The following is a 17,625-nucleotide window of genomic DNA, read 5'->3' as shown; positions in this document are numbered from 1 at the left end:
TCTTCATATCCAGTCCTTCCTCAGCTTTGTCTGGTCCCCCACCTTCAGGTGCATCTCCTGAAGAAACACAATGTTCGCCTTCAAACTCCTTAAATGTGCGAAAACGCGCAACCTTTTGACTAGGCCATTTAAACTCTGTAGGTTCTACAGAATCAGCCAGTTCAGGCGGCTCTGTGCCGTCCCCCCTTACCGATCAGGCATAATCCCCCTTCAGCCAGCTCCCCAGGTCCACGCCTTGCTCACCCTCGGGGCCCCCTCCAAGATGTCCACTGCCATCTCTTAATCAACTGCATCATATCAACACCACCCACATCAGCATCCCTCCCATCCCCCACCTTATTCCCCGCCATGAACAAACACAAAGAATACCCAACCACCCCTCCGGCCCTTCGCCCAATCCCTCCACAGGTCAACCTCCCATTTCGCTCCCGTTACCTAGCCAACCAGCTAGCATGGTGGCTGCCACTCGAGGCGTTTGTCTAATCCCATTCCCACCAGCCACCCTTTACCCACAATTCCCCCAAAACAGTAAAAACCAAATAAAAAAACCACACTCACCCACTCTGCACCCATATTCATTAAATACAACAATCTGCCCATCGTGTAAACTCACATTTCCCACTTTAGCATATCCAGAGTTCAGTGTTCTCACACACCTCCTAGTCCATTGTCTCTCATAAATTCTCTCGCTTCATCCACTGTGTCAAAATAAAACTCTTGATTCTGGTGTGTGACCTACAGATGAGCAGAAGGCAAAATGCCAACCTCATCCTTTCCTTGTAGAGTTCATAAGTTCACAAGTTCATAAGATATAGGAGCAGAATAAGGCCATTCACGTCTGCTCCGCCATTCTGTCATGCCTGATATGTTCCTCATCTGTTACCTTCAATGTTACAGACCAAGAGCTGGATTGCAAAATCAGCCAGAGCATCTCCTCCCTAGAACACATGACCTAGAAGCGAGAGTAGGCAATTTAGCATCCCTAGCCTAACACCCTCAATGTGATCATGGCTGATTCCATCCTAGCAGTAATTCCACCGTCGTACCCATTCTCCAGAACCCTTCAACCCATTACCAATTAAAAATCTGTCTAACGCCTCCTTAAATTTACTCACTGTCCCAGCATCCATCGCACTCTGGGGTAATGAATTCCACAGATTCGCAACCCTTTGGGTGTTGCAGTTTTTCCTCAAATCTGTTTTAAATTTGCTACCACTAATTCTAAGATTATGACCTCTCGTTTTAGAATGCCCCACAAGAGGAAGCATCTGCTCCACGTCTACTTTATCCATACCTTTTAGCATCTTGTATACCTTGTATAGAGTGCTGCTTTGATCTGATTATAACTGGCCCATCACTTGGCCCACTCCGCACCCAGATCCTGATAGATCCTCAGCACGTTTCCTTCCCAGGTGCACTTTTTTGTTTGCTTCGCCCACCTCAGTATCTTCATATCGAGAAAACGATGGAGCCGCACTATCATCTCCCTCGGCAGCTTCCCTGCCTTCGGCCTCCTCCTCAGTGCCCTGTGGGCTCGATCCACTCGGGGGGGGGATGATCAAAGATCCCCTTATCAACCAACATCTCCAAAATACTCACCACATATTTTGCGGCCTGAGTTCCCTCAACCCCCTCAGGCAGTCCCACGATCCAGAGATTCTGCCGCCTGGAATGGTTCTCAAGGTCCTCCACCTTCTCCCTCAATGTCTTGTGACTATCCGCCATGAGCACCATCTCTGCCTCTAGCGAGGCCAGCCGGTCCTCATGCTCTCCACCAACTCCTCCACCTTCTGGAGTGCCAGACCCTGCACCTCCAGCCTCTGTTCCACTCTCTCAATAGCCGCCCTAAGCAGCAACACCACCGCTGCCAGGACTTCCGAGGCCTCCTGCCTCTGCTGCTGGAACTTCACATTCAGAAAGTCCACACGCTGTTTGGTAGATCACTAGGTAGGTAACGATGTCCCAGGACCCTCCTCCATCTTTTCGTGTGTCGCATCTGGAATATACTTTCATTCGAGCTGCTCCCTCTTACTTGTTACACTCCTCGTCTGGTAAGCCATTAACAGGCCCCACCACTGAAGTACTGCAATTCCTCAGTGCTCATGCAGCTCACACCAGCAAACACCCCTTAAAATGTGTGACCCCTCACTCCATGACCGTCACCGGAAGTCGCGATCCCATTTTAACACTTGGAAATGAATGTGACTCCAGATGCCAGCTAAAACAATGCAGCGATATAGCAGCATAGTAAAATTCAGTACATAATTAATAAATTGTGGATTATGATCAACATATAATAAATAATGCATTGTACAACTCTGAAATCTGCGTTTTAAAGTACTTATTATTTTATGTACTCATGTAGGTTTCAGTCAAGTTCTCCATATTCCACAATGACAGACGACGCAGTGATACCCCTCTCCGCCTTCACCCTCACATATACGCTGCGAATAGTCCACCACCCAACATCCCTCCCTCGCTCACTCAGTTAACAGCCCCTCTTCCGAACCTCCCTCCCTCTCTCACTCACTCAAGAGACCCTCTTCCCAACCTCCTCGCTCACTCACTCAGCAGCCTCACTTCCCAACCTCCTTCCCTGCTCACTCACTCAGCAGCCTCACTTCCCAACCTCCCTTCCTGCTCACTCACTCAGCAGCCTCACTTCCCAACCTCCTTCCCCGCTCACTCACTCAGCAGCCTCACTTCCCAACCTTCCTCCCTACTCACTCACTCAGCAGTTCCACTTCCCAATCTCCCTCCCCCAGTCACTCACTCAACCGCCCCTTTTCCCAACCTCCCTCCGCACTCACTCAATCAGCAGTCCCACTTCCCAACCTCCCTCACCAATTCACTCAGTCGAATCATCGTCTCTTCCCAACCTCGCTGTCCCCATTCACTCTCACTCAATAGTCACTCTTCCATCCTTCAAATCATTCTCATTTAGCAGTCCCTGCTCACCTTTTGTTCTAGTTGCCAGTGGCTATGTAACAGGCGCACCATCCTGGGGTAAGGAACCTTTCCAACAGGGAGACATGTTTGGAGCCACTATTCATCTTCTCGGCTCAGCCATATGTCCTCCCAATTTCCCCCGCACTCCAGTCCTGACTGAGACTGCCTTGCCAACCTCTGCCTGCGCCAAGTTAGCGTGCAAACACCCGTTCCCACTTGTCATTCGCTCCTTGGGTTGACGAGTGTTTTGGCTCACCTTCTCTCCTTTGCGGTTTGGCAGCAGGGATCCTGTGAGTACAAGGCTGCCCTTCCAGGTCTCTTCCCCACAGTAGCCATTATCGTCTCAGAGGAAGGGGAGCTTGCAACCCTAAATGTGATCTCTGTGACTCCACCGGGAGGTGCAGCTCAAAGTTTGGGATCCCTGGCACAGGGATAAAGCATGCCAAGTTTAAGGGATACAGTCTTATGCCAAACAACAAGAAACCTTGGTTCAGTCTAAACTGAACCATTGATATAATTGAAGGAAAGAGTTGATATCAACATGTATCACATTTGCTGTTAATTTGTAACAAATTTTAAAGTTATGCTGTGTTGACAATAACTAGTCTCAGAATTAGTTATCTCAGTGGAAGCAGCTTCCAAGTATCAGCCCCATTTTAATATGATAATTGGACATGGTTGTCTCAACGATTCCACCGCTTTACTGTTTACATTCTTAATTGGTCTATAGTAGTGTACGGAGCTATTATTTTAACCAATTTTGGTCATGCCTGGACAATATTGAGTACAAGATATTCATCATCAATCACAAAGGGTTCAGGCAATGAAGGTTATGCTCAGTCACCATTAGAACAAAGAACAGTACAGCACAGGCCCTTCGGCCCTCCAAGCCTGCACCAATCACGTGTCCTATCTAGACCAACCACCTATATCCTTCCCTACCCTGTCTGTTCATGTGTCTATCCGGATAAGTCTTAAAAGCCGCTAACATATCTGCCTCAACAGTGAACAGGAATAACATAAATGCAAAATTTAAATACTGCAGATGCTGGAATTCTGAAATCAAAACACAAAATACTGGAAACACTCAGCAGGTCTGGCAATGTCTGGAGAGAGAAATAGAGTGAGTGTTTCAGATCTGTGGCCTTTCATCATAACTTGATAAAGATAGGAACCAGATAAGAATACACCGCTCTGGCCAGTATTGGCCAGAACTGTGGTTCTGGGAGGACCATGGTGGTGTGGTTGATTGGCGTCCCAGTGTATGATGCTAAAAATTACTGGGTATGAATTTATGGTTATGATTTATGGGCAGTGAGTTCCCTGTCTTTAGTAAAAGTTTAGAGGTTCAAAACAGATGGCAGTCATTGTTCCTACATTGCATGATGACTTGTCACCTTTGGCCATTTTTTTGGAATCAGCCAGCAAGAAAGAGAAGAGGGTGTTTTGGGGCACCACCTGTCAATTCTATGAGGGAAGAGGAATTAAGAAACTTGAGGCCAGAATTTAATTCACATCATTTTGTGAGTACAAGTGAACATTCTGCAGCTAGAATCATTGGGTCATTACGAAACATCTTGACCCCTATATTTCCTTCCAAAAGGGACCTTTCATAAACAACTTACCGACTGGTTACACTATATAATTTGTACTGATGTGAAGTGGTTTGGGTTCTGCTCTGTAATTAATGTCTGAAGTGACTGGAGGCTACAAAGAGATTATAGATAGGTTAAATGAGTGGGAAAAATCTGGCAAATGGAGGATAATGTGGGGAAATGTGAAATTTACTATTTTGTCAGGAAGAATAAGAAAGAAACATATTATCTAAATGGTGAGAGATTGCAGAGCTCTGAGATGCAGAGGGATCTGGGTGTCCTAAGCATGAATCAGAAAAGGTTAGTATACAGGCACAACAAGTAATTAGGAAAGCCAATGGAATGACATTGTTTATTGAGAGGGGAATTGATTACAAAAGTAGGGAGGTGATGGTTCAATTATTCAGGGCATTGATGAGACCTTACCTGGAGTGCAGTGTACTGTATAGACCTGCTTATTCAAGACAAGATGCATGTGCATTAGGAGCAGTTCAGAGAAGGTTTACTAGATTAATACCAGAACTGGGTGAGTTGCCTTATGAGGAAAGGTTGAACAGGCTAGGCTTGTATTCACTGGGGTTTAGAAGAGTAAGAGGAGACTTTATTTAATATATATAAGATCCTGAAGGGTTGTGACAAGGTTGGTGTCGAGAGGATATTTCCTCTTGTCAGAGAATCTAGAAGTAGGGGCCACTGTTTAAAAATAAGGGGTCGCACTTTTAAGACAGAGATGGAGAGAAATTCCTTTTCTCAGTGGGTCGTGAGTCTTTGGACTCTCTTCCTCAAAAGATGGTGGAAGCAAAGTCTTTGAATATTTTCAAGGCAAAGATGGATTGATTCTTGATTAACAAGGGGGTGAAAGGTTATCAGGGGTAGACAGGAATGTGAGGTTCAGGTTACAATCAGATCAACCATGACCTAATTGCATGGCGGAGAGGCTCAGAAGGCCAAATGGCCTACTCCTGCTCCTAATCTGTAAATATGTATGTTTGTACAGTCATTTCGAATCAGTGAAACAGGTCACTTGGACTATTGCATTTGTGTTTTCTTTCTACTTAGCCTGACCTCACTTTTCAGACAGGAGCTGGGCAAGTTCCTATGTGTGGAAGAGAACAACTTGCATATGAAAAAATGAAATGAAAATCGCTTTTGTCGCAACTAGGCTTCAAATGAAGTTACTGTGAAAGGCCCCTAGTCGCCACATTCTGGCGCCTGTTCGGGGATTTACATGACACTAGTTATTAGGACAGGTGAACAAACTATAGAATAGAATGTTACAGTGCAGAAGGAGGGCTTTGGCCCATCACGTCTGCACCATCCCTCTGAAAAAGTACCCTACCTAGGCCCACTCCCTCACCCCTTCCCCATAAACCCCACCTAACTTGCAAACATTGGACACTAAGGGGCAATTTAATGGCCAATCCACCATATCTTTGGACTGTGGGAGGAAACCAGAGCATCCAGAGGAAATCCACGCAGACACAGGGGGAAAGTGCAAACTTCACACAGACAGTCACCCAAGACCGGGATTGAACGTAGGTCCCTGCGCTGTGAGGCAGCAGTGCTTTCAGTGCAGCTGAAAGTAAAGCCACCAATGTTGGGGTGAAGAAAATCAGAGAGGCCAGAAGAATAGTGCTGAGATCTTGGAGGATTGTAGGACAGGAGTAGAGGCTACAGATATAAGGATGTAGACATCTTTCTTAAACAATGTGGCCTGGGTGGATTAAATGAGGCTAACAGTATCGATAACTATGACCCCCCTCGAACTTGCTTGATTGCCTTTGGAGATGATATCCCTTAGTTTATTCTCTGAAATTGGCCTAGAGTTTTTTTTCCACTTTTTTTGCCTCTTCCAGGAAATTGCCTGACAGAGAGAGTGAGTTGATGGTGCGTATGGGTTATACCAGGTCAGGGTGGGCCAGACTTGCTGGACCAGATAATCTTTTCCTGTCCTTTTTGGGATGATTGTAAGTACTCTCCTCCTTTGCTCCCAATATCCTTCCTTTCCCAATGTGCTTTGTTCCTCTTTTTCAAACCGAGATTAGGCTATAGATGTCACCTGATTCAGGAGATAGTTTATCACTGTCTCCGCTTCACATTCTCTGAAGTATAACTTGAGGCTGATACAAATCCAAGCTCGAGTTAATGTAACAGGGACACGAGTATGCCATACAGTTCCTTGAACCAACCAGATCCCCTATTAAATTCGACAATGTTTCATCTGTATCTTAACTCCATCCTCCCTTCCTGGTTTGGTAACCCTTAATGGGCGGGATTCTCCGACCCCCCCGACGGGTCGGAGAATCGCCGGGGGCTGACGTGAATCCCGCCCCCGCCGTGTCCCAGCGTGAATCCTGCCCCCACCATGTCCCGAAGTCTCCGCCACCAGAGATTCGGCGGGGTCGTGTGGGCCCACCCCCGCTGATTCTCCGGCCCGCAATGGGCCGAAGTCCCGCTGCTGGAATGCCTGTTCCGCCAGCGTGGATTAAACCACCTTTTGAACAGCGGGACAATTCGGCGCGGGCGAGCTCCGGGGTCCTGGGGGGGGGCGCGCGGGGCAATCTGGCCCCGGGGGGTGCCCCCACGGTGGCCTGGCCCGCGATCGGGACCCACCGATCCGCGGGGGAGCCTGTGCCGTGGGGGCACTCTTTTTCCTCCGCCTTCACCATGATCTTCACTATGGCGGAGGTGGAAGAGACACCCTCCCCTGCGCATGCGCGAGGATGGCATCAGCAGCCGCTGACGCTCCCATGTATGCGCGGAGCCGCGTGCCCGGTGAAGACCTTTTGGCCCTGGCTGGCGTGGCGCCAAGGCCTTTCCCGCCAGCCGGTGGAGCGGAAAGCGCTCCGGCGCGGGCCTAGCCCCTCAAAGTGAGGGTTTGGCCCCTAAAGGTGCAGAGACTTCCGCACCTTTTGGGCGGCCCGACGCCGGAGTGGTTTCCGCCACACCATCACGCCGGGAACCCCCGCCCCGCCGGGTAGGGAGAATTCCGCCCAATATCCTTTTTAAAAATAAATTTAGAGTACCCAATTAATTTTTTCCAATTAAGGGGCAATTTAGCGTGGCTAATCTACCTAGCCTGCACATCTTTGGGTTGTGGGGGCTCGACCCACGCAAACACGGGGAGAATGTGCAAACTCCATATGGACAGTGACCCAGAGCTGGGATCGAACCTGGGTCCTTGGCACTGTGAGGCAGTAGGGCTAACCCACTGCGCCACCGTGCTGTCCAAACCTTAATATCCTTGCTGAACAAAAATCTATCAGTCTCCCTCTTGACATTTTTGGTTGGCCTCGGCTCAGCAGACTTTAGGGTGAGAGAATTCTGATTTCCACTCCCCTTCATGTGAGTATTTCTGACTTAATTCCTGAACAACTAATTTTAAAGTCCATTTCACCCACCAGTGGAATTATTTTCTCCAACTCCACCCTATTAAGTTCTTCAATCACTTTGGACATTTCAATTAGATCACTCCTTGAACTTCTGGACAATATAATTCTAGTTTATGCAGCCTATTCTGATCATTTTGCCCTTTTAGCCTCAGCATCATTCTTGTGAATCTGAGTTGCACTCCTTCCAAGGCTAGTATATCCTTCCTGAGGTGCAACACCCAACTAAATGCAGTACTCCAGATGGAGTCTAACCAGAGCTCTGGTCGGCTGTTGTCCTTGGACTGAGAGTGACTTAGAAACTGGCAGTATAAAACCGGTGTTTCACTCGCATGTCACGCAGTACAGGTACAAGGTCAGTACCTGGAGTATAACAAACTGCATAAGAAGCGAGTAATGACATAGAATGTATTACCAAAACAAACACCATTAATTGTTTGATTGTCAATGTCCCCTGCAACACAAGTGGTACTCGACAGAACAACAATACTGAGATGTCACACACTAGCTGATTTAGCACAACTCGGCAAACCACTGTTATGTATTTTGCCTCGCTCTTGTCAATGAAAGAAATATAGTGAGGGATTGTAGCTTCATAATAAATCCAACAGCCAGTTCCACTGCCTGATAATGAATGAACAAGGTAGCTGTTGTCTGGAGCCAATGGAGTGTCACGCCTGTAGATCATTTTCAGCAGTTTAAAGTCTGAATGTCCACTTGCATACCAAGTGCTTTCAGGTCATTGTCTTTCAGGATGGCTATTGACGTACAGATCTGTTTTTGATTCTCCAGTTGGACTCCACATGTAATATTGAACAATCTTCCTTCAATGACTGGTTCAGTGGCCATCTCAACTTCCAGATTGAGCACCAGTAAGTAAACAGGAAACAGGTGGTAATGCAGGGGACATGTTTCTTGGAAGGGGTAGGGGGTCGTGGGGATGCCACATACCATTAAGATATTGGCTTTTCACCTCTTGAAGACCAAGATTAAAACCCAAACCTGATTCATTGACTTTCTCATTGGCTCCTGAACAGAGCATGCTTGCTGTGACACTGCAAAAACATGTTCGATTGCCAAAGATGTTTTATCATAATAAGCAAAACAGCATCACTTGAACAGGGTTGTTAATTCATATATTCCATAATTTGTGTCAAGAATCCGGTACTTGTACTGTATATGTAACCCATCACGCCCCACAAATCAGAAAGTCTGTGAGTGAAGTCCGACCCTTTGCTCTCACCTGGTCATGTTTTCATTGGGTGGCCTTGGTGTGGCATTGTGTGAATGCCAGAGGAATAGAACCAATGCCAAGTAGTGTAGCTGATGGGGGAACTGATGATCATTCAAGTCGGATGGGCATGACAGCCATGTAAACAGGCACCTTTTCCCATACTGATGATGTGAATCTGTGCGTTATCATGTCTCTTGTTGCTGCATGCTCACATGACAGATAATGGGGTGCACCTGATCTCAGGGAAGGAACATGCCTCTCAATTTGTAACAAAAATGTTTGTAACAGTCTACATTAACATGCGGACTGCGGTCGTTCAACAAGGTGGCAACTCATCGCCGCTTTTTCAAGAGCAACTTGGGATGGTCAATAATTGCTGGTCTTGCCAGCAACACCCATAACCAGTGAATGAAAAGAGAGCATCCTTTGTTGCTCAGGGATCAGATATTCCTGCTTGAGGAACATTTTAATGAGGGGAAGTGTCTGCAAACTTGATTTGGAGGCTGCTTTGGATTTCCAGAGTTTAGGATTTGTCCATTTCACAATTTTGTGAGTTTGCATGCTTTCTTTGTAACAAAGTAATGATGTTTGTCCTGTGTTTAAAAAATGAGTATTTCTTTAACTGAGACTGATTTGGATGTTCTGAGAGTTACAAAACTTGAAGATAACTGTAACATACACTGGCTGGAGGATGCTGATTTTAATTTAAACACTCGGGCGGCTGGCCAGTGCAGTGGGAGGCCTGGTCCATTCTGAAGGCCAGATTTCATTATCATGCTATGGGTGATCTGCATGTCAAATAGAGGCATCCCACTGCAGCTCCCTGGACCTAGGCCAACAGAAAGGAAAGGTGGAGTGGAGGGGTAGAGAGTCCGGGGTGGCAAAGGCCTAACGTTCTGTGGGACGTGGAACGAGCAATATTGCGCCTCCTGGATCCACAGAGGTAATTTTTCACTTAACATTTTGGGATTTATTGGTACAACTGGATGGAGTATGCACAGTATAGGATGTGCTAAGATTTTCCTCGATATTACATCAGGATATAATATATGGCATTTGACCCTGATTTGTTTGGAGGAATGAGACCCTGCCTGATTCAGACAAATATCTGGGCCACGCAGTAGAAGGCCCCAGTAAATATGACAGCTGAGCAGAAACAGGACAGTAAGTTGATTTTAATTCTGCCAATGCCCTGATTCTGCAGACAAAGTTTAAAAAATGGTCACATGTGCGACCCACCGGCCTCGTCGCATCCGACTCGGGATGCGGTGAGGCCGGTAAATCTCGCGAGAGGCCTCTTGCGAGACTTACGGCGCTCATTACGCCTCGTGAGATCTAACAAGATCTGGCGAGGCATCATGATTTGGTTCCCGCCCTCAATAGGTGGGATACAGATTTGCATATTTAAGTGTGCAGTTAAACTCCCTCAACTATGTTTGCGCCAGAGTTACCCAAGGCGCGGGACCTAACGGCCTCGCCTCAGAGACCCCGAGCGGGTGCTGTTTAGCACTGGTTTCCACAAAAGTGGATCAGGCACACCAGCACTTTGAGGGGAGTGGGGTTCGGAAATCTCGGATGGTCAAGCTGTGGGCAGGGTGGTACCCTGGCACTCCCAATGTCAACCGGATGCCCAAGTGGCACTGCCAGGCTGACAGTACCAATGTGGCATCTTGCTCATGCTGGGGATTGGGCCTGCGGATGCCATGCCCTTATGTAGTGGGGTGCATGGACTCAAGGATTCCCTAATTGGTAAGATGGGGCTTTTGGGGGGGCGGTGGTCTGGATGCACCCCGATCTCTTCTTGCACTGGGGAGCTGGGCTCATTAGTGCAGGAAATGAGCCTAAGTGTGGCCTCAGTGGGGTGTTCCTCGCCGAGGCCCAAAAATGAAGCAGAGTTCCGTTTAATAGCTGGGTCGTTCTCGGCACTGCTACTGCTGGGAAACAGCCCGCTAATTATGCCCAAAACCAGACTGTTTAATTTCCATTAAATTGCATTCTCGTCTTGAGTAGAACCAAGGAAGAAGCAATCTGGTTGGTGCTGCAGGAGTTGGTTTGAACGAAACACTTGGATTAATAATAGAGCTCGAGTTCAAGCTGGAGTTCCAAGTTACTGGCTCCAGTTGGAATATTATTCAAACACCCGTCTTCTTTACAAGTGCCAGCATTTAATTTCCTTTCTCTAATCCATATCTTTGCAGTCTTTTCCCTACAATGCCCCGTCACAATTACTACAAGATTGCTCCTTTAGTGAAATCACTGTGTGACAAGCATGGCTTAAACTACCAGGTGAAGCCTTTGTTGCAGGGCTTCAAGGATATTATAGGGTGAGTAATATATCTTTTATCACCTTGTGCTTGGTGTAAAGAGTCCAGTTTCCACACGCACAGGTTGTCATTTTAACCCTCAATTATTTGGGAAATTTACAACGGAACCTAACTTCCTTAAAATGGTTTTAATCATGACGCACAAACTCAAAGCTTTCAGGAGGACAAATGTTTAACCACATGTTTGGCTTTTATTTCCTGTATGTATTACAGGATTAAAAACTGTAATTACAACTTGTTTGTTTCAAAATAGTCTGTGTTGATGATCTACCTGGGAATTAGCTGAAACCAGTGCAAGAGAATCGATTTGACATTCAGGCTGATATATATGATCCTGAAGGAGACTGGTAACATTTAAAGAGAAATCTGAACACCCAGTAATTAACTGACAGAACTACGCCACAAGATTTCATGTTTTTAAACAAAATCAACCTTTATTGTATAAAGAAGAAATTAAACAAGGTTAACACGAACTTAATACTAGTTTAGAAGACTCATGCAATAAACCCAATGCTATTTGCTACTTCCCCCAAGAGTTCCCTTTTCTTGCCAAATCTTGAAGGTTTATTCATTTCTTTAGGACCACTCCGAAAGGTATGCCACTGCTCTCCGCAATTTATATCAATTCTCCTCAGTGTTTCAGCTTTCTTCAAGGTCGAGGATTTTTGGGGATGCCTTTGGCTAAGCAAACCTCCAATATTTCCTTAAAGACCTCAACTGTGGACTCTTGAGCTCCTTGTTCAGGCTGATGGCAGATACCTAACTGCCAACTCCCAGCCCTCCAATTTAACTTTGATGACAACTTTCTGCCATAGGTTCTGTGAGGATGGCTGTAGGTTTCTTCATCTCGCTTCAAACTAGGCAAATCTTCTTGCTTCTTTCCCCCTTCAAACTAAGCCCAAGCCCCCATCCGCATTCCGTGTGACGAACAGTACGGCTAGTGTTTTCTCTGCTAACGTGCAGGCCCGACTAAGATTCATCTCCTTTGGATCTCCCGATTCAGTAAGCTGCAGACTATACCAAACCAAAACTGCAACTGCCTTCTTTGAGAAAGAAGCCAAAAAATTAAACAAAGGAACCATCTAACCCCCCATTGTCCATCTCCATGACAACATGACATATTTTGGGATGATTCAAACAGAAAGCCAAACTAATTATTTTAACCTTCAACACAACTCCTTGATTCTGTAGCCTATATGAATAATGTATGATGGTGTTTTACTGTCCCCTCTCCCAAATTTGTTCATCCTGTTAAGCCACTCTTTTGTTTTACACAGCTTTCGACTTCTTTTCATATGGGAACTACATAAACAATTTAATTTTTTATATTAAAGTAAGAGTAGACCATCTGACTCTATTAAGCTATGAGAAGACCCCTATAGTTTATTGTGTTCACTCCTCTACTACTGATCTTGTAAGTTAAACATAGGCCACCTTTTAACCAGACTTGTTTGATTTGTCTTTACATTAGGGTTTTTGTTATCAGCTTTTTTAACCAGGCTTTGCAATCTATCCTACATTTAATCTTAAATCTAAAAGTTATACCTAAAGTATTCATATGAATCATGAAACTACTAGACAATTATAACAAGGTGGTAACAGAAGGTGAAGGCTGGATGGAGTTAATTGAGTCTACACATACATGCCAACTGTGCTTTTTATGCACAGTTCCTCGCATCAGTGTTTGTATCCCAACTTGTTCCTGCCAGTTTGATTCCTGCGCCTAGTTAAAATCTGGACTAAAGATTATCCCACCTTGTCTAACATCACTACATTGTATATATATATAATATGGTGAAAAGCTGGCATCCCTTGGAGATACATCCAGGAATGCTTCTTTTTACCCAACTCTCTGCCTCTTATCTCCCTCCCCTCCATGAAAGCTATTTCCAAGTCCACAAATCTCAATTTTGCCACGCACTTTCTTGTGTGAAGCCATCCAAAAATCAATGTATGCAGTATCCATTGATTCTTCTGTTGCTTTTTTTTCTTTTTTTAATCAGAAATAGAAATACAACCCAAACAACGCCCCCCCCCCCCCCCCCCCAACCACTAACCCTCCCCCACCAGCAGCTAACGGTGACCAAGTGACTAATTTCTTAAAATGCAATATGAAAGGCCGCCATCTATGGTAGAATCCTTCGATCGACCCGCTCACTATAAACTTGACCTTCTCAAGGTGAAAAACCTCCATCAAGTCACCCAGCCACGTTGAGGCACTAAATGGCGTTGCCCGTCTGCAGCTCAGCAGAACTTACCTCTGAGTAATTAATGAGGCAAATGTCAGGGCACCGCCCCCACACGTGTCCTTAGCTCCAGCTGGTCCAACACCCCAAATATAGCTACTAGCGGACAGGGTTCTAAGTCACTATTTAAGATTGTCGATATGGTGCCGAAGAATGACACCCAAAAATACACCAATTTGGGACAGGACCAGAACATGTGCATATGGTTCACAAGCCAACTTGAACACCGCTTGCACCTATCTTCAACCCCTGGAAAAAATAACTCTGTCTGGTGAGATAAACACCACCTGGAGCTGGATCAAGCTCAACATCTCACATGATGACGTACCATTCACCCTGTGGAGGAACTCTCTCCACACCTCTTCTTACAAAGTGGCTCCCAGCTCCGCCTCCCACCTGGCCTTCACCTCTTCCACTGAAGTCTGCTACTACCTCAAGCTCCGTCTATATATCCCGGACGTGCTGCCCTCTTTCAGCCCCAGGAGAATCCTCTCCAATAAATGAATGTCCGCCAAACAAATTGATTCTCCTATTTACTACCTCAATGACTCTGTTAGGCTAGTTTATTATGGCGATCTCTTTTTTTAAAAAGATGGTCTGACAACCTCTAATCAACTTGTATATTTTTCTAACTGGCCATTTACTTTGTTCCGGATGATATATTCTCAATTATTCCATTATTGGCACTGATGTTTAGTTTCTTGATTTTTTTAATAGTTTGCCATGTGGCAAATTATACACAATCCTCTAGTGAACACTATAACTAATATTTTGGGCAAGCAAGCATCCATTTTATATGGCTTCTAACGTGCATCTAATGTTAAATGAGGGAAACATGTCAAAACAAATTGGACATTGATTCGTATTGCTAACCATTCATAAGTCGACAGTCAAATGTAAATGATCCTATTTACATTTTCCGAGTATTTTGTAAATTGAGCCTATTTAAGTCTGTCACTAATTTGTCTGATGTATTACATTTCTCCTCCCAGGTCCCTGAAGAAGTCTGGTGATCTGTGGTTAGATGCATACCTCCACAAATGAGGTTACTCCATCAGTCCTCGCTTCTCTCTCTTCCTGTCTCTGTCTGAATTCCAGTACCGTGTTGGAGATCCTGTTTCTCTCGGAGTCTGTGTACATCTCAAGTGGTTGCCACAGTATTAACAGGAGGCTGCCACTGGCTTTCCTCATGACCTGACGAATGATCTGATCCTCAATTGATGGCTGGTGAAGAACGCTTTGAATGGAATTGTTCCCTGCTCCATCCCCGCCCCTCCGCCATTCAAGCCTTGGTGGGAATCCACTGCCAATGGAGCAGACTTCATTTTAATTAGATGAGACAAATGTAGGACAATGGGCTTGATTTTATTTTAAGTTAGTGTGGTTACTGACACTAAATGGCAAGTTTTTTGTGCTGTGACATTTGAAGTGTATTTTGTCAAGTAGTGCAAGAAGGAATTATTGCACCGACTGTGGGACTATTTAACCTTCAGTTAAATGCACATTTGACAAGATTCACTGTAGCCACTACCATTTATTTGAGTAAGTGGTAAGGTGAAAGTGCAATGCACAATGCCAGTGTTTAAAGCAACCAGCTCACCACCTTTTAACCCTGGTAGGGATTATTTACTTAAATTCATCTTTTTGAGATGCTGTTGAAATAATGCAGGCACCCTGGTCACAGGCAGGGGTCTGGAACCTGCATTCCTTCTAGTTCGCAGACATTCCAAAGGGCAGCAGGTTGCATTGGCATTACCGTTCCAAAATGACCTTAAGGATGAAGCTGAACAGATGGGTCGCAGCCACTCCAATGTCAAGTTGGTCTGATGCAGAGCCTTACAGACTAAACAGATCTGGTTCATATGTCCAGTTTGCACTGATCTCAGCCAACATGTCAAACTGATCATGTTTTCACCAACATCCGCACTAACAGACTTTTCAGCAGAGATTGTAGCATAATTATCAGAAGCCAAAACCCTGGCTGATTTAGGGTGCTACAATTAGTCTTAGTACCCTTGGATTGGCAGAGACAATGATTGATTCTTGACTGTGAATCCCTTTGCTGCCCAAAGCACTTGTGTGGATGTAGCTGAAGGACATGAGTAGACACTGTTTTATGTCCCTTGGAGTCAAAAAGCTTGCATTCATTGAGTCGTGAAAGACAACACCTTGAATGAGATACCAAAAGGACACTTGTGCCTACAGAACCAGTACCCCAGTGCAAATCACTGCCTCATGAGCAGGGCACAAACTGGGGGCAGGGGGTTAAACTGCTGCTACCTCTTGTCCAATATTTAACTCTTTCTCCTCGCTCCTGCTGCTCCCACTTATACACACACACCTATCATCGCCAGAAATAGGACAAACGGAATGCTGCCCATACATTTGGTGATGCCCAAAGCAAATAAAATCAAGCCCCTTGAGTCTATTCACAAAAGAAAATATTAAAGTTTTTACAAATGACCTGAGAAATGAATGGTTCTGTAGCAATTTGGGGCGAGTTTCAATGATCTGGTTCTGTGCTGGTTTGAAGTATGACCAAAATATATGTTCAAGCTGCCATAGACCCCTTTCTCACTAAACACCACTCCTTCCCTGCTTTCTGCAACCATGATCACTCGGTTTCCTACTTCTGTGTTTATCCTGTGTCTCTACACCTGGTTTGTTATCCTAACAGGCAAAGATCTCTTTCAGTCATGTCTCATTTATGGTAACCTGGAGGACAATGGTATGGGTAATTTTTTAATAAAATGACTAATCCTGTTTCTGGTACAACTCAATATTGAAATAATTGTTGATTCCCTTTAAGCTCACCCATCCATTGGTGAATATTATTAACAAGAAATGTATTTTTTTACTAACCATAACAGCAGCATCATTCATTCACTCACTCCATCAGCAGAATATATATGGCTATCACTGAGTACAGTTCCTATCGTGACTTAGTTTGACAATAATTTGCCTTAAAATTGTACTTTATAAACATAGGGGCTAGATTCTACACTATGAGTCCAGAGTTGCTCTCAGTGCCACAGGGCAAGGAAGGGTGAAGAAAGAAGCTAGGACACAAAGGAGCCATTAATTAAAAGTGGTAGAATGTCTTTTGTGGTTTTTTTTCTCTAATTAATTCCTGAATAGAACTGTGCCATGGCAAGTACAGCGGAGAGATCCAGCCTCACTATACCTGATTACCATCCAGAGGGATACTTACATTTGATGAGAGTGGAATTTTGACAGACCTGCACCTTTTGCCCCGCTCTCCCTCCCCCACAGGTTTAGATAGTGCCGGTTGATCAGGTTAATGACCTGTCCACATAAAAGGGGATCTTTGTTATGGTAATAACCCAGAACTTGATCTACTGAACATTAAAGGAGTGGAAGAAATATGTTTGAAAGGCAAGGAGTGGGATTGAAACAGCAGCAATGTGATCAAAGCTGATTTATAAGAATACAATTGCATTAGTACTTGGTCATTATGGAGAAAAACAGGTATTCACTTTTGTTTTTCAAAAGGATGCCCCATCTCCTATTACTCTCCAATGAGTGCCTCCTGGAAAATGTCAATACTGGGGTGACGACAGGATCTGGCCTGACATGGTGATCCCCATGGTTTAAAAGCCTGCTGACACTTGGTGCCCAGATTCTTGTGAGAAGGAATGGCCACTTGGACAAGAAACTAAAGAGATGATGCAGACGCAAACCCATATTCTACAAACAGTCTTCTACACATCTTATTGAAGCTTCAGGAGCAGCATCACATGTACCTGAAAATAGGGTGTCTAATGTGCAAACTACAGCAGTCTCCTGCCAAAAAGATAATGCAACATTTTATAGACAGTTCTAAGGCATCCCACTTTCCCTTGACATTCAATGGCATTGCCATGTCTC

At 45.1% G+C, this 17,625-nt stretch overlaps 1 protein-coding gene across 2 annotated transcripts in view; it reads left to right on the top strand.

Moving 5' to 3' along the window:
• The window catches only part of LOC140384560 (acyl-CoA 6-desaturase-like), a 93,290-nt gene extending 76,773 nt beyond the window's left edge, over positions 1-16,517 (top strand). Inside the window, exons 10-12 of one of the 2 annotated variants that reach the window (XM_072466364.1) lie at positions 8,726-8,805; positions 11,366-11,491; positions 14,730-16,517. In XM_072466364.1, the coding sequence (XP_072322465.1) occupies positions 8,726-8,805; positions 11,366-11,491; positions 14,730-14,781 (258 nt within the window). In that variant the 3' untranslated portion in view covers positions 14,782-16,517. Of the gene's footprint in view, positions 1-8,725; positions 8,806-11,365; positions 11,492-14,729 lie in introns of those variants that run through there. The other variant, XR_011933086.1, reaches the window with a different exon arrangement.
• Positions 16,518-17,625: the final 1,108 nt, after the last annotated feature.

The sequence above is a fragment of the Scyliorhinus torazame genome, chromosome 10 (assembly GCF_047496885.1).
Source record: "Scyliorhinus torazame isolate Kashiwa2021f chromosome 10, sScyTor2.1, whole genome shotgun sequence".
NCBI classification, from domain to species: Eukaryota; Metazoa; Chordata; class Chondrichthyes; order Carcharhiniformes; family Scyliorhinidae; genus Scyliorhinus; species Scyliorhinus torazame.
The sequence above is the reverse complement of the archived record's forward strand: the minus strand, read 5'-3'. Positions and strand labels throughout refer to the sequence as shown.